Source organism: Carassius gibelio, chromosome B16 (assembly GCF_023724105.1).
Source record: "Carassius gibelio isolate Cgi1373 ecotype wild population from Czech Republic chromosome B16, carGib1.2-hapl.c, whole genome shotgun sequence".
Classification (NCBI taxonomy): Eukaryota; Metazoa; Chordata; class Actinopteri; order Cypriniformes; family Cyprinidae; genus Carassius; species Carassius gibelio.
Window position 1 is genome coordinate 30,453,188 of NC_068411.1, and position 25,420 is coordinate 30,478,607.

The window sequence follows — 25,420 nt, forward strand, 5'->3', positions numbered from 1 at the left end:
TTTCAGCGAATCAGACGCGCCTGCGTCACATTACGTAAGTAATATTCATAAGCCAATCCTAGTTCTGCGCATACGCTTTCTGAATTCCAGCTTCAAAACAATGGCGGTTGACGGTTTTATCATAACAGAGCAGTGGATAAGAGAAAAACTCAATCTTCAGCACAACTGTTTAGGTAATACATAGTTATAGTATATAGTTGTAGCCATTATTTAAATAACTCATATTTTTAATGATTTATCGCAGCGGATGTCCGATCGTTGACTCTTCCAGGAACATACGAAGGGAAAATCTGTGATTTAGGAGCGTCCCTAAAGAACTTCGTTCGTCTGAAATCACTGGATCTTTCCCACAATGCACTGGTCACAGTTCAGGTGGAAAATAAATATAAACAATCAATTATTTATTTTTATTTTTCTCGTAGGTTATATTTTATAACACCTTTCTTATTTGTTTATTTATTAACGTAGCTTACAGAATAAATTATTTATTTTGTTTTTGTTTCTTTTATTTGAATTTATTAACATGACTCAGACAAAGAAAAACTATCATAGCATGTAGCCTCAAATGTGAGTATATAAATAAAGTTTTATATATACATATGTAATTGAATGCTGTTGTGCATCTGTTTTTAGGGGATTGAGCATTTGGAGATGCTGGAGAGACTGAATCTGTATTATAACAGGCTTGCGTCTCTGCAGGACATCTTTTCCCTGCACAAGCTGCAGAATCTGAAGGAACTGGACTTGCGGCTCAATCCTGTGGTCAACAAACACCCGCTCTACCGTCTGTACCTGGTCCACGCCATGACCAGACTCCGAAAGCTTGGTGCATCATCCGTCTACGCTCTCTATCTTTCTCTCAGTTGCTCAAACAATTCAGTGTTTTGAATGTGAAGATGCGTTTTTTTCCTCTAATGCAGATGAGTGTCCAGTGCGAGACAGAGAAAGAAAGGCGGCTCTCATGCATTTCTCATCAGAAGCAAATCTAGACAGTAATCATAAGAAGCATGCCTTGACACAAGACACAGCGTGCAGGTAAGTCATTAAATCAAGCTCTTACAAATTGTTTTAGCAAGATTTAGCAACTACTTGAAATCAAATAAATTTGGAAAATGGAAATAAAATCTAGATTAGATTTAGTGTGATCTATGGTTTTGTCTATTTTATAATTGTAAGTTTATAAACCTTATCTATTTGAGTTTGTATTTGAATTTGTTATTTTAGTTTTAGTGTCGTTCTTCCCTGTAAAGCACTTTGTGAACTGCATCGATTTGTTCGGAAAAGTGCTACATAAATACAATTTGATTAATTGATAAAAAATAATTAAAATGGAATTTTACTAAAATAAATGGAAATGGAGCATTTAAAAAATAAAATAAAATTTATTTGTAAATAATATAATAGTCTATAAATGAATAATACGGAGTCACACACAGTTTCTGGTTTATTACATGATTATCGTGGCTGTTTTGCAGAAGCAGTGAGCTCAGAATAAAAGCGATGCAGAAGATGATGAAGACGCTCTCGCTTCTCGAGGGGAACGAGGAAGCTGTGATGTTTAATGATGTTTCTAGAAAGAGACGTGAAACTCTTTGCGTCCGCTTTGAGAAGGAGCGCAGCCCTCGTCTGTTACAGAGTAAAACACACTCTCTCTGTCTCAAACACATGGCCAGCCTCACAGATAAACACATTACACTTCTGTATCACATTTAATAATAGTATGCTGTACATGTTATCGGTGTCTGTAATTGTTTTTCTTTTTTGTATTTAGAAACTCCTTCAGAATCAGATATCATACATTTAATCAATGAACCTGAGTGTGAAAGATCGCCGAAACAAATCAAGGTGCATCAACGTGTCTATACATTCATTCTTTATATAAATTCACACAAAAAGCTTTCTGATTTTAGGTTTTAAAAAAAAGATTTAAAATAAGAATAAAATAAAAAAAATTTTTTTTTATTTCAATATTAGCATTAAACGTACTGTACTACAAAACATGTATTTTTCTCACTTATTATTTTAAAATTTAATCGTATTATAATTTTTTTTTTACTATTAATATTTATTACATTTTTTTTAGCACCAATCCAAATCTCTATGTGCTTTATTGACTAAAACAAATTTATATGCACATCTGCATATATGTATTGTATTTATTATGCTAGATTACATTATTAGTAAATTATATACATATATTTATGATAGGTAAAAATTGTTAGCCTGAATACACTAAGTCGCTTTGGATAAAAGCGTCTGCTAAATGCATAAATTAAAATTAAAAATGTAAAATTTGAAATTTAATTTTAATTTAACATTTAATTTTAATTTAATATATTTCACACAATTTTATTGAGAACCAGACTAAAACAAACTTATATGCACACGTGCATATTAATATTGTTGTATATATTATGCTATATTGCATTATTAGTAAATTCTAATATGATTTCCCACGACTGATGTTTTATTAATTGTCTGTCATGTAGGAGGCTGTTCCCAAGAGCTGGGATTTAAAAAAAGGTGAATATTATTATTATTGTTGTTATTCCACTTCTGTCCTCAAGGGGCGACATTTCTCTTATTTTTCCCTTCAGTCTGAAACCAACTCCGGACTGCTGTGGAATAATTGTGTTTTTCTGATGGATTTTATTAGAGACTCCTGCTGGTTCTCAGCGAGTGAGGTTTGAGAGCCGGAGTCTGACTCGTGCGACGGTTCGAGGAGAGAGCATCTTTACACCACATCCTACAGAGATGCAGTCCGATTCACACGGTACTCCAGGACTAGTGTAGTCACTTTATGAATACATTTGAATCTAGTCTAATAAAGCATGCGTTACATAAACATACAAATACTGTGGTGTCTATAATGAATTGTTTGCTAAATGCATGAATGTAAATAAAACCAATGCATTCGTTGTTGTTGATTGCACAGTCCTTAAATGGCAAAACCAGCTTCCAGACAGAGCAAATCCAGTCGTGCATCCTCCCAGATTAACCTACAGGGTCACAGAAACCTCATCGGCATCCGAGAGAAAACAAAAACCACTAAAGGTTCGTAGGCTGCTACTCCTCAAACACAAACAGCTCTCAAAATCCACTTCTTCATCCAACTGCACGCTTTTCCTTGATCTGAATCAGGGTGCCTACAGGAAGCCCATGGAGCTGCTCCTCAGCATGATGGAGGAGCTCTGGTCAGGGAAGAAGGAGAATCAACAAAACCGGACCTTCCTCAGTAAGTGACTCTCTCTCTCCGAAACAAGAGCGATCCATAACTAGTGAACTCGTCTGTAATCCAGTGCTTTCCATCCAGTGAAGATGGTTCAGATCCTCAGCATGATGGAGCAAGATGTGGAGGGAGGAGAACAGGAGATACAAACTCTGCAAGAGATGCTCGAAGCCTTGAAAACACGGAGTGAATTACAGGAAAAACAGCATCGGTCTGAGACTGAAGATCTCAGACTACAGCTTCAGCAGGCGCAAGAATCTATCGTAAGATCATCTCTGGCAAATTCATGTTTTTTGTCTTATATTAAGCTAGAAAAAAACCTTGGGTTTTTCTGTTTTTAAGCAAGCGAAGCCCAGGTGACATAAAGTAACGTAAAGCATTACTTTCCATGAAAAGTAACTCAATTAGTTACTTTTTATAGATCTATACAATATCAATTTGTTTTAAAAGATACTTTAAACAACACTGTTGCATATCAGGATTTATAAAAACTCATTTTAAACAGTATATGCAAAATGTATGCAAATGAGCTCGTGCATAGTAAGTACCACTAGGCACCGTTAGCTCCATATATGGGCATTATGGGGATGCAAGCAAAAACGACTGTCTTCTGTTCATACGCAGACTTAGCATGTTTTTTTTTGTTGCCCTTTTGACCCTCTTTTCTGTTTGGAAGTTAATTATCTTCCGTACGTTAAATGCGTTGGAAGTGACATCTGCTGTTGTCTTTAATACAGCAAGCCCTTAACGAACAGATGAAGAATGTGCTGGAGGAGAACGTGTCTTTACAGAAACAGCTGATCAAAGCAGAAAACAGGCTTCTGTCGTCTCGGCTGAAGAAGATCCCACACACGCAGGACAGAGGTCAGAGGCTCAACACCTCGTTTTCACGCTCTCGTAATAAAACGGTTATTAATGTTTGCGCTGGTGGGTTTTTTAGGACAGCAGACGGAGGAGGGAAACGGAGCGAATGAGCCGCAGGAGAGCTATAGGTTTGTGTCAAAGACAATCCAAATGCTACACAGCTATAAAAGCCCCCAGCTTGAGTTGATTCAGTATTTTCTGCAGGTGTTTGATTGCCAGAAATGAGCGTTTGCTTCAGCAGCTGGAAGAGGCTCTGATGAACTGACGGCTGCAGATGAAGAACGTTCCTCCTAAAGACATCTAGGTTTCATTTATTATAAATCTGGTATATAAAGTTATACCTCGCACTCTCTAAAGCAGTATGGCTTCTGTTTATCTCACACATGCATATCTTGAAGTGATCAGGATTTCTGTGCATCTTAAGAAGTCTTCATTAATTGTCACATGCTCTGGAAAATAAAGAAGAACCAGGCAGTTTGTTTTTATTCAATACGACGCTACAAAACACTGACTTTACCATCACCGTATGGCATGCATATATCAGGATACTGCAGAACATTAAAAAACATTATTTCAAAAATAAGACCGTATTGTTCCTCAAAACGGATGGTTAACAGTATAACACACAAAACATGAATCATACGTTAAATACAACAACATGTATACCTCCTTATGTTTGTTATCATAAACACGAGTCACTTTTATGATCCTAAGCCACTGTTCTTATCTGAAAATAGATGTTCTGTAGAAGAATATGTCTGTACAGTCCTCCTTTCTTCGTTCCAAAGACACGGACAATATCATCTATTTCAAAGTTCAGGGTTCCCAGCATCATATCAATATCAGGGAGTTATTAAAATATGATTTCTCAGATCTGGAAGAGTCTTAAAAGTGTTGCTCCATGCTCTAAAATATTCCATCGGCTCAAGTAAAACTTAATTTGTGAGTGAATTTTTCTTTTGAGTCTTTTTTGTTGTTGTTGGTGAATCAGCGATTCACAAATCAGTTCATCACATAAAAAAAAATCTATTCTAGGGAATTTGTTTTTTCCGCTTAAAAAAAGAAGCATATAATAAATGTAGATTATGCACGGTTTTAAAATATTAAATGAACTAAATATTGTGCTTGCATTGAGTAAAACATGTTTGCTGCAAGCCATGACTCTTGTTGGTTCACGAATCAGTTTGAATGATTCATTAGTGAATCATTAGTGAATCTCCTGTGGGAACCCTGAAGGTTGGATCTCATCCAGTGTGTTCAGGTGAAATCCATCCCAACACTAGTCACGGTAAAGGGAATGTGTTCGTTTAGACATATATCATGCCTGCGTCAGTCCAGCATCTCACTTCTCTGATAAACATGGTTCTGGAGACACAAACACTGCATTTATAAAACATAACAAACTAGAACCACAGCTTTTAATATTTTCATCTGCAGTTTGATCTGTTGCTGATGAACAGGCCCAGACACAGTCTGCAGGCTTCAATGCTGCACAACAGATTCAAATACCGTGCTGATGATAAAGTTTAGAGTAGGCAGAAAGATGGGATTTCAGATTTCATAAATGAACATGCAGTTGATTCCTAATTCAGCGCTGCAGATTCTGTCTGGGTCTGATTGTGCATGTTAACATCATTCAGCCAAAGCTTGCAGTTCAGATGCACTGAGAGTCTTGTGATGTGTTGAGTCCAGAGCAAATCCTGATGGTGTTTCCTTTCACAAACAATAGTTAATCATTCCACAGTGTTTCAGAATATAACATTAGAAACATATAGTTATGCCATCAATTGAAGAAGAAAACAAAACATAGAACGTACTACTAGATATACAATCTTGAGCACCAGCCGTCAGTTCTTTATGCATGAAACAATAATTCACGATGGTTGGACTTTTGCATCTGCTTATTTTAAAATATATTACATTTAAATGCACACAACGTCAGCGTTTTTGTCAATGTCAGTTTTTTAAGCCTTTGATGCATTAGATGCAGAAAATGTGCTCATCCTCAGGCCATCGAGTTTGTGTCTTCATCAGATGTGGAGAAATGTAGCACTGCATCAGTGTCTCATCAGCGGATGCTCTGCAGTGAATGGGTGCCGTCAGAATGAGAGTCTGATAAAAACATCACAATAATCCACAGCACTTATCAGTTAACATCTGGAGATGACAAAAGATGAAACACATCCAGCATTAAGATGTTTTTAACTCAAATAATCCATAATAACACTTCCTCCAGTGATAAAGTGTTCTGGTCTGAATCAGGACAGAAATCTGCACAGATCAAAATTTCTTAATGCTGGATTTGTTTCAGCTTTTCTCTTCACAATACATTAACTCAAGGACTGGAGTGCTGTGGATTATTGTGATGTTGTTATCAGACTCTCATTCTGACGGCACCCATTCACTGCAGAGCATCCATTGATGAGACACTGATGCAATGCTACATTTCTCCAAACCTGATGAAGAAACAAACTCCTCTTAATCTCAGACAGTCTGAAGGTGAGTGCATTTTCAGCAAGTTTTTATTTTTAGATGAATTATAATAAATAAGTCATGGGATTGAATGCATGAACTGATCCAATTTAAACTTGAAATGCAATGCATTTGGCTTTGGATAAAAGCATCTGCCAAATGCATTAAATATAAATGGAAAATGTTCTTATGTCTTAGTTTTGTGTTGCACATGTTGTGGGATCATTGGACTTGCACAGCATTACTCAAGCATTTGCATCAAAATATTAATGCCAGATATTAATGTCATGTCAATATTCACGATTATCAGCGAAACCTTCACTAGTAGAGCGTGCAACACTGCAGTCACTTCTCTTGGCATCATCATCGTGTTAGTTAGGAACGTACCAGCTGGTGACGTCGGCGTTCGATGTAAACAGCGTTCCAGTTAAGAGAAATCAAACACTTACAGGAAGAGGTTATTCACAGAGAATGGAAGATGGGAAATCCATTTGTGCTTTATAGAGTCGGGTTTGTCTTCTGTTGCTGCATGGAGAATCTCACATGGGTTTTTGTGGAGATTTTGTAACTTTCTTCTCGTACGAGCCTGCGTGCTTGTATCCAGAGACGTATCCGGACTTATCTACCACTTCCACTCGGCCCGCCTTGCCCTTCCCGCGGCCCGTCTGGTCGAAACGCTCCTTGTGTGACCCGGTGAACTTGGTGGTGTCGGTCAAACGGGACACGGTTGGGGAAGCCACGGCTCTCTGTGAGTCCAGAAAGAGACTTGTAATAAATTCCATTTTAAATATTACATTTGAATAAGTCTCTTCTGCTCACCAAGCATGCATGCATTTGATCAAAAATACAGAAAAAAATGTAAAATTGTGAAATATTATTACAATTTAAAATACCTATATCTTATGTAAATATGTTTTAAAATATAATTTATTTCTGTGATCAAATCTGTATTTTCAGCATCATTACTCCAGTCACATGATCTTCAGAATGATTTCTAATATGAGGAATTTGCCGCTCGAGAAACATTTCTGATTATTATCAATTTTGAAAACATTGCTGCACAAATATTTTTGTGTAAACCATGAAAAAATGTATTTTTCGGGATTCACCAGTAAACAGAAAAGTTCAAAAGAACAGCGTTTATTTAAAATGGAAATCTTTTGTAACATTACAAATGTCTTTACTCTCACCATCAAACAATTCAATGCATCCGTTTTTTTAATCCTTCTGATGCCAAACGTTTGATCTTTTATTTCTAAATATGCAGACGTTGTGAGCTTATACAGTATATAAACTCATGATGTCTTCATATATATAAATATTTATCATCACTGTCATATATTCCTCATTATTACATTTAGAAATGGTTTAGTTATTTAAGTGTAAACCCCATTCATTCGTACACATTTCAAACCAATAACTAAAGAAATAAGTGAGTAGATTTGATCTGTATGCTTGTCAGTCTAGATGAAGAACAGGGCTTTACCGTGACTCCAGATATAACGGGGGCTTTCCCTTCGATCATCTTGTAAAGCTCTTGCGCGGCGTCCTCGCTGCTCTTATCTTTGAAGCGTTTCCCGGCGAGCTCCAACAGCGCTTCTTTGAACTGGCTGTATGTAATCGTGCGCGCAGATTTGTTCCTAGAAAACAGTGACGAACGGATGATGAACTCGTCAGTATATTTGGTGGCGTCAAATACAAGCACAGAGCAGAAACATGTGACCTGAGCTTCTGTGAACACCTGAGAAATGATTTGAGTGACATTAAACATAATTAGCAGCTTGGATGCTGTGCTTTTAACATGAGAAATAACACAGGGTCTGAACAACACGAGGGTCAACTCAACACATGATTCAAAATATGATTCAAAACAATCCAAGATGAAGATTATTTCTTCAGGAAAGCAGTAAAGAAGTATTTTAAGATACGTGCACAGACGGATGGCTTCATAACACCTCAAGAGCAATGCGGATTCATTTTGCATTGCCTGATGTGCTTTTTGTGCCTCTCAAAGTGCCGGCACCCATTGACATGCACTCTGTGAATCACACTACAGTTTCAGTTCAAAATCTTCTGTACTGTTCCAAAGCAGAAACAAAGTCTACATCTGGAATCATCCGTTTGTTTGAGTAAATAACAGCTCATTTTTTTATTTTTAGGTGAACTGTCGCTTTAAGTTTGCGTGGTAAGCGCTTGGATAATTGTTGCATGAACTGAGAGCAGACGCGGTGTAAACATGAACACGCCCGGCATCACAGCTTTACCAGTCGTTCATTTCAGAGGAAGAAATGCACTTCTAATCGTCTTTAAAAGAGAAGAAATGCTTGCCGTATCAGTAGAGCGTCCAATCAAACTGCACCGTATTTCGTTTCCTTCAGTACAATAAACAGTTTTGGTACTGCATGTGCATTGTGACTTACAGCGAATGCATTCGGCTGGTAAAACGGTGCGTAGAAACACAAAGCGTGGTGATGGAGAACCTAAACAAAAGCCTATAAAGTCGGTCGTCTCCCCTTCTGCTGTTAAAGCAGCTTGGGTAAACACTCCTCTTTGGCTTCAGAATTAATTTGACTTCTTTGCTGAGCTGAGCCGTTCTGTGTGTGCGATTCTTCCTGCTGCCTAATCTCAGCTGCTGCTGAATGCTTTCATATTTATACATATTCATAAACATACATATGCTGTTATTAACACATGAAAACAAACACAACCGCTCTGCATCATATTTGTTGAATAAAACCTAACATGTGTTTCTCATTTTGAGGTGCTGTTCCTAAAATAGTTATGAGAGCAAAGTATTATTATTATTTATTTATTTTTTTTACCAAATATGATGCATTTTGTAAGTAGTCTTGATTTTGGAATATTTGATACATTTATGAATGGCACTTTTGTCATTTGAGCCAAAGCTTTTATTATTTGATAAATGCATTAAAGCTGACACATACTGTAAATATAATTGTAATTATTATTTTGTATAATTTCATTTTTTTTTTTTTTTTTTTGTGGGGGTAAAAAAAAAAATACTTCTAAATATTTTTGAACTCAGCAAAATTTAAATCAAAATGAAACAAGTTTATGATTAAAACAAGAACAAATTTCTGCCAATGTGCTCAGAAAAATAAATGAACTTAATTGAAATGCAGAAGTCATTTTTATTCCCTATTGACAGATATTAGTTTTTCTTAAGCATAAACTCACTTCATTTTTCTCAAAAAAAAAAAAAAGACTCATTTTCTTCAGATAAATGTATCTTGATTTACGGATGTTTAAATGTGTATGGAAAACAGTGCATGCAACAAGACTTTTTCTGTACTGTGGCTTTACGTGCTGAATGGAGGAGTATTGTAATGTTTGCATTGCTGCGTGATGCAGCTTTAAAGGACAACAGTCATGATATATTCATGTTGTTTTTTATCCATGAAGTAATAATGATGATGATAATAATACTCTTAAAATGGCATAAAGGGTTGGATTGACTTTCTTTTTGCATGCATATTTTCTTTGAAATGTTAATGCATGCATTTGGTGCTTTCTTCCTCTTGTTTCTGCTCAGAAACGTTGTTCTGACGCTGTCTAGCAGAATAAGCTTTATTCTCGCTCCGTCGGGGTGAAGAATCTCTTCACTACTGCACAGAATATCTTCTATGCATCAATCCTACAGGATTTTGATCAATTCATTCTCCTGTTTGAAGGAACCAGCAGTTTTCTCTGAACATGTTTAAAGGCGAGATCAGTGTGTACGGTGCTTTATATTAAGGGCACATTATTAAAATCTGGCCCTACTGAAGCAGCGATGACTCCTTGTGTCCTGAAGTCATCAGGGTTATTCAGCATGAGCCATCATAGCCTGTGGCTCTGGGGGAAGAACCAGAAAAACATCAACACAGCACGACTCCTCTTCACCGTGCAGTGTTATTGACTTTCACTGATACACTATTATACTACTGTATATTGTTTTGGTAAATACCGTATTTTTTGGACTATAAGTCACACCTGAGTATAAGTCGCATCAGTCCAAAAATACGTCATGACGAGGAAAAAAACATATATAAGTCACACTGGACTATAAGTCGCATTTATTTAGAACCAAGCACCAAGAGAAACCATTACCGTCTCCAGCCGCAAGAGGGCGCTCTATGTCTCCAGTGTAGACTACAGGAAAACTGAGCAGCATAGAGCGCCCTCTGGCGGCTGGAGACGGTAATGTTTTCTCTGGGTTCATGTCAAATTAATTTTGATAAATAAGTCGCACCTGACTGTAAGTCGCAGGACCAGCCAAACTATGAAAAAAGTGTGACTTATAGTCCGGAAAATACATTATTTTGTATATATATATATATAGATATTTTTTCTTATATTTTCATTAAAGTTTTAATATTATTTGTGCATTTTGTCTTTTTTTAAATAAAGTATATCATTTGAAAAATAAGATTTAATAAGAATTTATTAGATAAATAATGCAATGATATTAAGTAATATATTAAATAATAAATTATTAGATTTATTAATTATTTAGTAATATTAAAAATACATTATTTTTCTATTTATTTTATTTTACCCTTATTTATCTCATTGAAATTAAAATCTCTTTTACAAGAGAGATTTGGCCAAGGTAGCAGCTAGTATTTTAAAATACAAGAAATGTATAATAAAACAATATTTAACCATAATATTATCTCAACAAAAACAATCACAAGCCTCCATTACCAATCTCCTTATCATGCCTTTAAATTCACAAATAGATTTTTTGCAAATAACATCATTGTTATTTTTTGGGGGGTTTTATAGAATGCATATTCAGATAAGAAAATATTTTCTGATACAGAAAATATCACAGCTACATTCCTACAATGCAAAGCTTTATTGCACTTATTCAATATTTTTACACATTTTTTTTTAATCTCATTTGTTAACATGCACATACTGCATAATGCACAGATCAACTGGAGTGTTTGTTCTCTGACACAGCTTGATAAAAGAGGCTGTATGGTTTATGAATTAATATGACATGCACATGAATAAATGGGGTGGGGTGGGGTGAATAAATACATGCATATGAATCAGTCAATAACTCATGTCTTCCCTGCGTGATTTGCTAACCTGACATGAACCTGCTGTGAAAGAGTGGCGCATTAAGAGGAGAATCCATGTAAAAGTGGCTCAGATGACCAGACCTAAAACCACACGGCCCAAATCAGATCTCATAGTGTTTTTTGCTGTTTACACGCATGCAACATCTGTGTTTATGTGTATGTGACGCACTGTGCCAGATGTCTGAGAGAAAATCCTATTGGTTGACAGTGTAATCACATCATACCTCGACTGCACTGAGCATTTCAGGCACAATTTTTTAGCCAAGATCAAAGACAGCATCGCATGCATGCTTCATAGGCAATGCAATCCCAGGATGCACCGCAACAAACTCAAAGCAAGTGATGCAAGATGGGAGAAGGAAGTGTTAGGTGTTGCTCTAAAAAGTAGAGCATGGCTCTAATAATGCCAGGGTCATGGGTTAGATTCCCAGGGAATGCATGAATTGAATAAAAGTGTCTGCTTGATGAAAGAATCTAACATTTAATTGCACACTGAAAAACTAGAAGATCAGATTTGTTAGTGTGCATATCAAGTCATTAGCTTTGCATCAAGAACAAAAAAATGAAAATGAATGTTCTAGTCCTGAACAACTGATGGGAGTTTTGTTTTTAAATAGGAAACGCCAGTTACTTTGTTTTCCCTTTTTTTATTGAATTTACATTTGCATCAGCCTTTTATATAAACAAAACACATAACTTTTTTTTTTTGTAAATATAAAAAACAAACAAGCAAGCTCAGCCCAGATGAGAATAAGTAATGCAAAAGTAATGTAATGCAAAAATTAATGCAATTAGTTACTTTTAAAAGTAACGTTCCCCAACAGTGTTCCCCTAAATGTTGTGCACCTGTTGTGCTGACTTACTTGACTTTGGAGAAGACTATGTCCACGTCTGTGAGGGTGATGCTCTTGCCATCGATGACGCCGCAGTCTTTACACAGTTTGGACCAGTTCTTGCCGTTCATGTCTCTGCCGGTGGCTCGTGTGTCTCCGTGGATGGCGAAGCGGCGGAAGGACTCCTCCAGCGCGGTGATCTCCACAGGTGTTTTAGCTCCCGCTCCTCCGTCGCTTGTACCGTTGGAGGCGGAGGACAGGCGTTTGGCCGCCTGATCTTTCGGGTGCTCGCTGTGCGGACGCATGGGTGAACTGTTGGGTACGGGGTGCTTGGCGCTCTGAACTTTAAACTCCTCCATGTTGCTGCTGGAGAACGTGAATGTTAATGTTAATATTAAAGTTGCAACAATTCATTTCAGTTTTTTTTTAACAAAATCAGATTTAAGAGAAATCAGAAACTAAATGTGTCCTTTTATCATCGCTTGGACAAAATGCTGCACGTTTCTAAAGCTGTAATCGTGTAACCGTTCACAATTAGCTCACGCCGGTTAGAGCAAATGATCAAGATTGAGTGATTAACAAGTCCAAATACAATCCAAATGATCTCATTTACTTTAACACTACATGATAATAATCAAACGGAAAGCAGAAGATGACGTTATTCTTAAGAAGTCAGTGCAGAAACATCTCAGTCATTCAAAACAGAAGCACAGAAGCTCCCATGATGCACTGCAGCAGCCCTGCGATGTCATGACTCAAATCTGAAGAGAGGGTTACGTCAGGAGCTGGATCTGTCTTTATGTGCACACAACAGAGTGAACTCCTCGAGTGCAGTCCACTTGAAGATGTCCCTATTGTGTTTTACTGGTCTTTCAACAGAGACACAAACCTTTCTGAATCACTCTCAATAATGTCATTCAGCTCTATGAGACCATTGTGCTGCCTGTCCAGTGTACCACACACACACACACACACACACACACACTCGAGACATCACCACTATCTCTGGCGTGAGTGAATAAATGATTACATTCTCATCTTTCTTGCTAAAACAAAGAGTGATGGAGGAGTGCAAACATGCAATCAACGCTAACGCAAATCAGATCTTTTGCTTTGTGTCCATCGAGTTGGAAATGAAGAGGGGAAATAATCGCTATAATTGCATGAAGCATGTTTTATTTGTAAAGTATCTAAATTGCTGCTTCATTTCAATTAGTTATTATATTACTGAGTGAGAAATAATGATATATATATATATATTACAATTGAATAACAGAGCATAATGTTAATGTTAATAAAAAATAACAATATATAATTTATATATATTACATTTCTTCACTGCAGATTTTTATATTTTATAAAGTAAACTTTACATCTCTATACTGATTTATTTGTATTATAGGCCCCCTTAATGTTTCTGTTAAAAAGAGTTTTGTAAAATAAAATACTTTATTAATTATTATTATTATACTTTTATTAAAATGTATATTAAATTTTAAATATATTTATAATTGTATTAAATTTGTAATCATTAAAATATTTTTATTATGTAGTAAAACTGTAATTGTAGTAATGTTAACACATTATTATATAAAATATTAATATTATTATTACAATAGTGATATTTGTTATTTTAATATTTGCAATTTAGTAATAATAATATTATTAGCAGTAGTCACATTGAAATTTCTACAGCCCTACAAACAAACCTGGTGTTCTTTTATTTTATTTTTTTATTAAACTTAAAATATTAAATTTTATAATTGCAATTAGACTTTCCCCAAATCATGCAGCCCTATAATGCATATATTAATGCATCATATATATATTATTAATACATTTTATTCCATCTTGAGATATATATAACTTTATTGTGATATACTGTAAAAGTGACACTTAATACAGGACCCTGGACCACAAAACCAGTCTTAAGGGTCAATTTCTGATTTATACATCATCTGAAAGCTGAATAAATAATCTTTGCATTGATGTATGGTTTGTTATGAGATACAACTATTAGGAAAAAAAAATCTAAATTTTAAGAAAATGATCTTTAAAGTTGTCCAAATGAAGTCTTAGCAATGCATATTACTAATCAAAAATTAAATTGTGATATATTTACAATAAGAAATTTACTCTGCTAATAACAGATCTCATCATGTTTAATAAATGATGCAACTGTGTGATCTAAGCGAGTGTAATGTGAGTGATCGAGACAAGCTCGCTTCTGTCTACTGCTGGAGGAGATTCTGGGACGTTCACAAAAGAATGATGGAGCATCAGAGAGGAGAAATACACACTCGTTTACATGACCTCAGGACGATCTGTGATTGGTGGAGCATGCATTCACCTTCTGGTCATGAGCTGCACAGATGAGAGCACACAATAAACTGACCTATTTTTAACAAAACAAAAAAACTACTTATATCAGGCCGGAACTGACGAGGAATTCTAAATATTCAAGTGACATAAAACATTAAAGAGAGAAAGAGGATATGATGCAAACAGGAAAATGTAAAGCACAAGGAAACCCTGAAGCCCTCAGTAGTTAACTTATGTTGGCAGATTATTTCAAGGTGTTTCACCAGCTCATACAGTCTTTATTTATGATTTTATATACCACACAGGCCTCGTCTCAGGGCTTCTCCTCTGATCTAAAGATCTGTTCTGGGTTATCTGACAAAACCTAGAGCTGAGAGCAATCTGGGCCAAACTCCTCTGCTCAGGCGAAAATAATCTGCCAACATACGGACGAGAAAACTGTGATGATAATGAGAGACAAAACGAGAAACCTCCTCTGAACAACAGCACATTCTCAAATATAAGAACATAGATAGATAGATGGATGGATGGATGGATCAAGACATGGATGGATGGATGGATGGACATATAAACGGTTGGATAAATATAGATATAGAGAGAGATGATAAAGACGTAGACATAGACATAAAGATGTAACGTTACTTTATAGATTGATGGATGGACTGACGTATAAACAGACAGACAGACAGATAGATAGATAGATAGATAGATAGATAGATAGATGAGTTATCTTCTGTATTTTAAACGTGGATCTTGTTCGTTTATGTAATCTCTCTGTACATTAGCAGCATCACACAGTTAACGTTATATAAATCATGAAGAAACACGTGACCATTGTTATTGTCATCAATACTGACAAAAACACAACCAAACCAGCACGGAATTACGCAACGAGACAAAAATGAAAGTAACGTTAAATCAAACCGACTTCCGTGACAACGATCGATGAACAAACGTAAAAACGGCTCGTTTTTGTTTCTGAGGTAAAATGACAAGTACATGAACGCGCGTCTGTGATCAATCACGCAATATTTCAGCTTCAAACGCAATCAAATCGGACGATATGAGAGTAACGCGCCGCTGTAACATACAAAACACAGTCTTACCTAGATGAATGACGCCTCGGTCGTGTTCTTCTTTCTGTCAGTATCTAGAGGAACATGTTTATATCATTAGACATCCGCGGGAATTAGAAGCGCGGCACGATGCGACGCTCGCTGCGATCCGCGCGTGAGTGAGTGAGTGCGCGCTGCTGCTGAGCGCGCGCCTGAGGACGATCAGACGCCCCGCTGTGATTGGTTGCCCGCTCGAGTTCACATGAGAGTTTTTTTTATATATTTAATATTTATATTTATAAAAACGTTTTACTATGAGCCAAAAACATATATTTAAAAACACTAACTACAAATAAATAAATAAATAAATATTTTATATATTGACCTGTTTATATTATGACCGTCAATCCTTTACAAAGTAATTAATTATTTACAATGTCATAGAATTGAAGAGTCCAAATTCATTACGACTGACACTAAACATGCTTGTATACAAACATTAAAATGAGTGAATATGCAGGAAGAGGATGTTTTCAGCAGGTTGGATAATGTTTTTCCCATTGGGAATAGCTGTTTCTTTTCCCAGTGATCAAGATGCTGGAATGCAGGAAAGATGAGATGATAAACAGCAGCTCTGATGTCTGAGTGTCCTGCAGCGAAGCATCTCTTCAGGGATTGAGGATAAAGCTTAAAATCCACGAAATGTTACACAACTAGCGTTCTGGACCAGGATTACGTAATAGACCCTCAGGAAAATATAAAGAAAAAACAGGACTTGTTGTCACACTTCTCAGTTTGTGCCAGGATTTTCAGACTTTCAAAAAAAAAAAATTAAAAGATGATTAAAAGTTTGTGGCATCAAACACACCACACTATACCAGCTGTACTATGTAAAACAACATACTATATGTTTACAACATACATATTTGTACAAGACCATTTCTGCCACAGAATAATATATATATATATATATATATGTATATATATATATATATATATATATATATATATATATATATATATAAAAGTAAATGCAACTTTTTTATCTCACCATTCTGACTTTTATTGTTGCCATTCTGAGTATACACTATATCATACAGTTTTCATTTATATATATATATATATATATATATATATATATATATATATATATATATATATATATATATATATGTTAGATTATTAATTAGTTTATTAACATCAGTTTTCTTTTCTTTATCTAATACTTTATTATATTTAATTTGAGCTTTTTTTCGATTTCTAAATTCTGACTTCCGACTCAGAATTGTGTTTCTATCTCATAGTAATGACTTTATATTGTGCTATATATATATATATATATATACACACACACACACACACACATACATACATTGTGCTTCTCAATTGACATTAAATTCATTCAAATATAATCAATACACCATATGCAATATCGGTCGATCCAGAGATACGTTCTTTCTCATATCTTCACTTGTCTCAGTAAGGATATATATATATATATATATATATATATATATATATATATATATATATATATATATATATATATTCAGGTTGGTAAGTGATTTTAAATTTTAATCTAATTAATTAATTAATCTAAGTAATTGCCAATTAATCTCACATCAAGTTTGGCTGATAAATGACTACCCAAATATAAAGTTATTGTTATGTAAAGCATCAAACAAACATTACAAAAAGCATACACTCTTTTGGACCATGATGCTGAATAAATGATGAAACAATGTCTTGTTTTTTTTTTTGGGGTGGATGAACTATACTTTTAATTAATTTTGTTATTATTACTATGCAAATGTGAAATAATTTCTTTAATGAAATGGCATTCTAAATAATAAACTAAAACTGCCAGTAGGTGATGGTAATGTCATTTATTCTTTCATGTGATTCGTTCAAATGACTGATTCATTCAGGACTGAACTAAACGGTTCTTTATGAACGATTCATTGAATCATTAGGCTAGTTTGACTCGAAGCCGATCACCATCAGATCTCTCGGTGTATATATATATATCCTTACTGAAGTGGATCAATCAGACTTCAGGCAGATCTTGCCGTGTGCATCAGTTTTTGAGTTCTGACTCATGGCATCTGCTCTGTGAATCCTAAATACTGCGTCTGTGTCTCCGTCATCAGCTGCTGATGAACCACGGCTGCGTCCATGATGGAGCTTCCCAGCGGGTCCTGGACGATCGGCCTTCCCTCCGCAGGCTTCTCCACACCTCGTCCCGGGGCTTGAGGCTTCCAGCCCGCAGGAAGTGACATCACAGGCTCAGCTACCAGCAGGAAACAGGAGGACAGTCAGCTGCGGCTGCAGGTAAACACGAGGCAGAAAACACTGCAGCTTTACCTGCGATCACCTGAGCTGGGGATCCAGAGCTGTACTCCAGACGTCTCTCTTCATTCACCTCCTCCAGCTGAAGAGACAAACAGCGGATAAAACAGACATGTTTCATTATATAAAATGATACTTTTTGGAACTGAATGTCTTATTTATTCTCATTAAGCTAGTTCAAAAGATACATTCAACGCATGTTATTTAAGCATTATAATAAATAATACTAAAATAAATACCAATGCATTGATCAATTTTATATATATATATATATATATATATATATATTAATAATATATAAATAATAAGTTAATTTATTAATAAATAGTATTAATATATTTAGTATATATATATATATATATATACATACATAGTATATATTTATTGTAATAGTAATTTATTATGAATAGTACAAGTTTAAAAATGCATTAATAATATTAGAAGTAATTTATTCATAGTTATCATTAATTATTTTTATTATTCTATAATTAATTACATTTTAGTGTGTATATATATATATATATATATATATATATATATATATATATATATATATATATTTATTTATTTATTTTCATTAATTTATAAAAAAAAGTCAGTTAAATGTTTTTTTTTACTAATATTATTTTGCTTATGTTTAAGTAGATTTTTTTGTTTTATTTAAAATTCAAAAAATGTAACAAGGCAACATTTTACATTTTCATATATTATTATTGTTTTATTTTATTTTAGCTTCGTTTCATCTCTGAAGTCCAGGTCCGGTCACCTCAGCACAGATGGGCTCTGGCAGTCGAGCGGATGTTTGTCCTCTCTCTTCCAGTTTAAAAGTGCTGGGGAAGAAGCAGAAGAGCATCTGAAGTAACAGCGTGAGAACAGATCTAAGCATTACCTCTGTGTCTTAAAGCTCACCAAGATCTGCTGGAGAGCGGCGCGTCACAGTTCCCCGGAGACTCCAGCGGCCCGAGACTCTTAGAGGAAGACAGAACACAGAAGCAGGTGAAGTCTGTGCAAATGTGCATGATGTTCATGATCTGAATCAAAGCATAGAAAGAGTCGAAACATCCTCTTATCAGATGACTGAACATCCTGGACATGAGAACAAAATTCTGCATAAATCATATCTTGCATCAGTTATTTAGCGTTTTGTTGAATTGCATTGCAAGATTTTATTTATATTCTTTATATCGATATTTATTCATATTCTGATTGACCTTAAACTTTTAGGCACACCTTGCCTTGAAATCCATGAAACTGTATTTAGCATTAATTCTAAATTTAATTAATTTAATTTGAGAGATTTTTAATTATTTTCTTTTACATCCATTATATTTTTTGCATGATGAGTGTGTTATGCAGTGTTTTTTTGTTGTTGTTGTTGTAGCATTATTCATTTAATTTCACAATAATTTTGATGAAACATATTCTTTCAAAGCAGCTAAACAGAAAATGCATGTTTTAAATATTATAATGATATTAAATATTACAAATAAATTAAAAGAATAAATGTAACATATCAATAATAAATTAATTCAATATATACATATTCAAAAATGTTATAATATAAACAATGTTAAATATTACTTTGTAAGATTATTTTATTTTTAAATAAATAATAATTTATATATGTACATTCATATATATATATATATATATATATATATATATATATATATATATATATATATATATATATACATTACATATTTATTTATATTAATTATTAATTAGTTTTTTAGGTTAGCAAAAAATCCTACAATTCATTATATTCAAAAAAAAAAAAAAAAATATATATATATATATATATGCAATTTTTTTTCCATGTAAAGAAGCTATTTTTTGCATGGCAAGTGTTCTGTACTGTTAAACTAATTGTTTATTTGTATAGTGTTTTTAATGATATATACAATTTCAAAGTGACTTAATAATAAATTAACTATTATACCATTTATTAATATTCTGAATGATCTTTTAGCTTGGTTAAACATCCTTTTGGCTTGAAAAAATCCATGCTGTATATTTTGCATAAATTTTAATGCAATTTCTTGTTATCCCTATGCAAAAGAGTTATTTAGTGTTTTATTTGAAGTTGCATTGCAGGATTGGTATTGATTGTTTAACTGTGTTCAGCGGTGTGTACCTGTGCGGTGACTCCGTTAGACGGCAGCGCCGGAGGAACCTGCTCCTTCTCTTGAGCGTTCGGAGACTGACGCTTCCTGACGATGTACTCGTAAGTGCTGATGCCCTGAGACACTGAGACACAACACAGAGTGAACAGAAGCTGCTATCTGTCTTCAGCAGTGGATAACGCTGGGCTCAGACTCACGGAGGTAGATGTGGAAGCAGAGTAAGTGGCAGAGCAGTAAGAGAGCAGCCAGAGCCAGCAGGACTGTGATGAAGGCCAGCGTCAGGAGACCGATGGAGCTCGTCTCTAAAGGAGCCACCGGCAGGAAAACCAGCCACGAGACGTTAGCTTTCACAGCTGCCAGAGAACAAGACACATTACAGCTGCACCCTGGAAAACACCCAATCCTGACACGCTTCCTCTGGAAGCTCAATGAGTTCATTCATTCAAATTAAGCATGTTTATATCTGCAGTGGGGTAAGAAAAATCCATGAAAAACTAGAAGATTTTTTCAGTTTTCCAATCAAATTGATGAAAAATAAAGCTAAACAAAATTGGCAAAGCACATACAATTAGTAAAAAATTTTTTTTTTTTTTTTTAAGAATTAAACTGAAAATATAAAAAGTTAATTTTAAAATATTAAAAAACACTATAATAGTATGTAAACAAAATTTTTTTTAGATATTAACTAATGTTTTCTGAAAAGTGCATTACAATTCAGTTAATTTTTGTAAAAAAAAAAAAGAAATGGGGTAAGAAAAATAAACTTAAATAAATGTAAACCAATAGCAGATGTATTAGATCGTCTTGTTTTTAACTGAAATAGATATAAATAAAACTACTGTAAAATAAAAAGAAACTAAAGAGAAAAACTAATAAAAATGCACAGGTTAAAATGAATAAAATTGTAAGAGGTTTAAACAAACTGAAAACTAAAAATATAAAAATTTAAGCTAAGTCAAAATATTAATAAATGCTATAAATGATAACACTGAAATGTCATGAATGTTAAATATTTTGTTTTGTTTTCTGAAAAAAATGCATTAAATTTAAGAAAGTTTATACTCGAAACAAGAAAAAAATATCAGCCAATGCAGTAAGAGAAATAAACTTCAACTAAAGAAATTTGCTTAATTTATTATATATAATTAAAGATTGTTATTTTTAAGAATGTTAAGATTTTTGTACTGGAAAGTAAAACAAAAATACTGTTTGGAAAGTTACATCTTCAAAAGTTTGGACTCAGTAAGATTTTTAATGTTTCTAATGAAGTCTCTTCTGCTCACCAAGGCTGCATTTATTTGATCAAAAGTACAGTAAAAATTGTGAAATATTATTAAAATTTAAGATTTCCTCTTTCTATGTGAATAACTGTTAAAATATAATTTATTTCTGTGATGCTCCGCTGTATTTTCAGCATCATTCCTCCAGTCTTCAGTGTCACGTGATCTTCAGAAATCAGAATAATATGATGATTTACTGCTCAAGAAATATTTCTGATTATTATCAATGTTGAAAACATCAATATTTTTGTGGAAACAGTGATATGTTTTATTTTTCATGATTCACAGGTGAATAGAAAGCTCAAAAGAACAGCGTTTATTTAAAATGGAATTTTTTCGTGGCATTATAAATGTCTGTTCTGTCACTTTTTATCAATTCAGTGCATCCTTGACGAATAAAAGTATTAATTTCTTGCGTTGATGAACTGGGATTGAGTCTTACTCTGAAACTGCGGCGCGGTGCGCAGGACAGAAGGGTTCACGTAGTGCTCGATGAAGACAAACAAGACCACAAGAACCAGGAGCAGCATCCCCACCACAGCAGAACAGATGGTTATGAAGAAGAACCTGGGAAAACATGAACCTCCAGCCACAGTCAAGCAGAAAGATCATCAGCGCTCTGAAACCTGACTTCTGCTCACCAGTAGTTCCTTCCTCCCACACAGTTGTTCAGCCACTTGCAGTGATGGTCGAAGTCTGCGATGCATTTGTTGCATGAGCTGCAGTGTTTGGCTTTAGGTCCGCTGTGAGGAGAGAAGCAATCGTCTCTGTAAGAGCTGTGTGCCATTCACAAATCACCAGAGGATTTCACATTACAGCTAGAAAACATGCATGAGGAAATGCAACTTAAGGAATTAAAATGATTTTTTTTTTTTTTTTTTGTCAACGCTCAAATAAAGCAAGACATACAGTCAGTATATGATGCTGAGAAAAAGTAGAAATAAAAGTTTGAGTTGACTTACTAAAACTCAAATTACTAAAATGTAAATAAAAATGAAGCTAAAATAGAAATAAAAAACTACAACAAAAATTACAAAAAGAGAAAAATCTAAAGATTTTGAAAATATATACAGAAAAAAAATGGTAATTCTAAATATGAATAATTACAGTAGTATATAAATAATGCTAAAATGACACTGAAATTAAATTACATTTCTACAATATTGGATGAAACACTTTGTAAAAAAAAAAAATTGAAAAAAAGTTGAAAATTAATACATTAATACAATTAATAAAATTAAAGCTGTATAGAAACGTAAAAAATACTAGCAAAATTGACAAAAGGAGATTAAAAAAATTACTTAAACTTTTAAAGAAATTCAAATGGAAACCAAAAATAATTATAATTCTAAATGTTTGTACATTACTACATTATTATGTAAATAGTACTAAAAATAACACTAAAAATTTAATAAAACTGCTGTTAGTTTCCCGAAGCCCGAAAACATATCTACCTAAGAAAAATACAATAAGAGGAATAACAGTTTCTTTCTGTTTATATATATATATATATATATATATATATATATATATATATATATATATATATATATATATATATATATATATATATATAAGCTAAATGGAAATATATATTAAAAAATGACAAAAGCACCTAAAATGTGTAAAATATTGAAAGTTTTAAACAAAGTAAATTATAAATATTAAAAAGCTAATTAAAAATATTGAAAACTATAATAATATGTTAACAGTACTACAAAAACATTGAATTTTAGATATGTACTCTTGTTTTCTGAAAATTAAATATTAAAAGTAATTAATTTGTGTTTAAGAAAAGTATCTGTCAGTGGGGTAAGATTAATAAACTTAAATAAATGTAAACCAATAGCAGATGTTGCAGACCGTCTTGTTTTTAACTGAAATAGATATAAATAAACCTACTGTAAATAGAAAAAAATAAAAAATGAACAGGTAAAATGACTAAAATGACTAAAAGTTTTAAACAAACTGAAAGCTAAAAATAAACAAATTTAATCTAATTCAAAATATTAATAAATACTAAAATAATTTATAAATAATAACACAGAAATGTCATGAATGTTAGACATTTTTTTATTTTTAAATATAAACACTAAAATTAAATAAAACTGCCTACAGTTTCTATTCTATACTGAAATCTGAAAATATATAAAATTAAAGCTAATTCAAAATATTCTACACTGGTATATAATTATACTATATAATTAAATATAATTAAAGTGTATTTCATATTATATTATATACTGAAAACTGAAATAAAAGCTAAAAATAAAGCTCAAAATATTACTAAATACTACAATGGCATATAAATAATATTAAATAATAATAAAATGGAACAAATTGGATTACATTTACATTTAAAAGCAAGGGTGGCAAAATATCTAGAAATGCAATTATTGCATAGAAATATTCCTCTTCCTGACACTCCAGGTTACACTAATGAATTAAAAGGAAGCAGGAAGCAAATTTAATTCTAATTTAAATCACTTCTGCATGTATTCATTTAGACGACGCTTTAATTCAAATCCTCTTGTATATGAGGACAGTGCACTGATATTTTCTCCTCTGCAGGGATGGAGTGAATGTAGAGTGGTGTCCAGTACGTACACGTCCACCTCACACAGCGTGCAGTGCAGGTTGTGGATCACGTGCTGGTGTTTAGTGTTGTCAAACACAGGCATGGGGCTGGAGTAATCCTTCCTGGTCCGAACGCTCAGATCTGCAGGATCGATGGTCACCGCCGCCACGTGAGTCAGCAGATGAAGAACGAACGCAGCGCCCATCAACTACACATCAAGTGTGAAGGATAAACCAGACCAGATCTCAGTTATCATACGCTGAGGTCTCCAGAAACCATCAATCTGTTCGACTGATTCACTTCACTTAGAAATAAGAGTCAGCTGTTCATGAATTGCATGCAATCAGCTCAGACAATGCAACACATGACCCTGGAGCACATTTCTTAAAATTGAGATTCATTCATCATTAATAAGCTTTTATATTGATGAATGGTTTGATATGATCAGAGATACAGCTATTAGAAAATCTGGAATCTGAGGGAGCAAAAAAATCTAAATATTGAGAAAATCATCTTTAAAGTTGTTCAGATGAATTCTTTGCAATGCATATTAATAATCAAACATTAAAGTTTTGATATATTTATGGTAGGAGAGTACACATTTCTGCTTAGTAGAATTGGATGACAAAATAGACTATAGTAATTAAAACTGAAAAACTGTAAATATTAATAAATACTACAATAGTATATAAATAATCCTAAAATATAATTGAAATGGAATGAAACTGCTGTGCTAATATATCACATTGTATAAAATATATATATATATATATATATAAAGTAAGTGGAAATCAAATAAAATGAAAAAAAGCTCAAATGTAAATAAAAATGTTATGTATATTATATTACTTATATTATAAATCAAAAACTGTTATAAAAAAGATCATTCAAATGATTGATAAATATAAATAATCCTAAAATATAATTAAAATGGGAATAAAACTGCTGTGTTATTATATTATATTATATTATATTATATTATATTATATTATAAATAAAATAAAACTAAACAGAAGTATACAAAATAAAAAAAATGACAAAAGCACATATCACTTAAACAAAAATTACAATAAAAATGTTATGTGCATTATATTATGTTATAAACCAAGAATGTATACAAAATAAAACATAATTCAGAATATTCATAAATACTACAATAGTATATAAATAATCCTAAAATATAATTGAAATGAAAATAAAACTGCTGTGTTATAATATT

The 25,420-nt window shown here is 33.4% G+C and overlaps 3 protein-coding genes across 6 annotated transcripts in view; 1 reads left to right on the forward strand and 2 right to left on the reverse strand.

The window, feature by feature from the left end:
- Window positions 1–28: 28 nt before the first annotated feature.
- On the forward strand, window positions 29–4,567 carry cep72 (centrosomal protein 72). 2 transcript variants are annotated; one of them, XM_052579004.1, is made up of 14 exons: window positions 29–173; window positions 245–372; window positions 634–826; window positions 921–1,035; window positions 1,476–1,636; window positions 1,772–1,845; window positions 2,490–2,523; window positions 2,657–2,773; window positions 2,936–3,054; window positions 3,142–3,235; window positions 3,314–3,492; window positions 3,967–4,093; window positions 4,170–4,221; window positions 4,298–4,567. In XM_052579004.1, exons 1-14 carry the CDS (start codon window positions 101–103, stop codon window positions 4,356–4,358), a joined length of 1,527 nt encoding a protein of 508 aa, XP_052434964.1. In that variant the 5' UTR covers window positions 29–100; the 3' UTR covers window positions 4,359–4,567. The 2 variants fall into 2 exon arrangements, with proteins under 2 accessions (XP_052434964.1, XP_052434965.1); XM_052579005.1 differs by having other exon boundaries at window positions 700–826.
- On the reverse strand, window positions 4,551–16,073 carry LOC127975170 (tubulin polymerization-promoting protein). Of its 2 annotated transcripts, none has more exons than XM_052579006.1 (4): window positions 15,920–16,073; window positions 12,522–12,854; window positions 8,052–8,205; window positions 4,551–7,311 (listed from the first exon to the last, which is right to left on the reverse strand). In XM_052579006.1, the coding sequence occupies exons 2-4, from the start codon at window positions 12,848–12,850 to the stop codon at window positions 7,105–7,107; spliced, it is 690 nt and encodes a 229-aa protein (XP_052434966.1). In that variant the 5' UTR covers window positions 12,851–12,854; window positions 15,920–16,073; the 3' UTR covers window positions 4,551–7,104. The 2 variants fall into 2 exon arrangements, with proteins under 2 accessions (XP_052434966.1, XP_052434967.1); XM_052579007.1 differs by having other exon boundaries at window positions 12,522–12,857.
- A 1,352-nt stretch (window positions 16,074–17,425) lies between these two features.
- Window positions 17,426–25,420, reverse strand: part of zdhhc11 (zinc finger DHHC-type containing 11) — an 11,667-nt gene continuing 3,672 nt past the window's right edge. Inside the window, exons 3-11 of one of the 2 annotated variants that reach the window (XM_052579035.1) lie at window positions 24,231–24,409; window positions 22,265–22,366; window positions 22,066–22,190; window positions 20,541–20,696; window positions 20,355–20,467; window positions 19,127–19,185; window positions 18,984–19,047; window positions 18,233–18,299; window positions 17,426–18,158 (exon numbers count right to left, since the gene is read on the reverse strand). In XM_052579035.1, the coding sequence (XP_052434995.1) occupies window positions 17,965–18,158; window positions 18,233–18,299; window positions 18,984–19,047; window positions 19,127–19,185; window positions 20,355–20,467; window positions 20,541–20,696; window positions 22,066–22,190; window positions 22,265–22,366; window positions 24,231–24,409 (1,059 nt within the window). In that variant the 3' untranslated portion in view covers window positions 17,426–17,964. The remainder of the gene's footprint in view (window positions 18,159–18,232; window positions 18,300–18,983; window positions 19,048–19,126; window positions 19,186–20,354; window positions 20,468–20,540; window positions 20,697–22,065; window positions 22,191–22,264; window positions 22,367–24,230; window positions 24,410–25,420) is intronic. The other variant, XM_052579036.1, reaches the window with a different exon arrangement.

Coding starts and splice junctions, on each gene's coding strand:
- LOC127975170 (XM_052579006.1), bottom strand. CDS start 12,850: ATGGAGGAGTTTAAAGTTCAGAGCGCCAAGCACCCCGTACCCAACAGT. Junction 8,206..12,521: donor ATAGTCTTCTCCAAAGTCAA/GTAAGTCAGCAC, acceptor ACTGTTTTCTAG/GAACAAATCTGCGCGCACGA. Junction 7,312..8,051: donor CCGTTATATCTGGAGTCACG/GTAAAGCCCTGT, acceptor CTGGACTCACAG/AGAGCCGTGGCTTCCCCAAC.
- cep72 (XM_052579004.1), top strand. CDS start 101: ATGGCGGTTGACGGTTTTATCATAACAGAGCAGTGGATAAGAGAAAAA. Junction 3,493..3,966: donor AGCAGGCGCAAGAATCTATC/GTAAGATCATCT, acceptor TCTTTAATACAG/CAAGCCCTTAACGAACAGAT. Junction 4,094..4,169: donor CCCACACACGCAGGACAGAG/GTCAGAGGCTCA, acceptor TGGGTTTTTTAG/GACAGCAGACGGAGGAGGGA.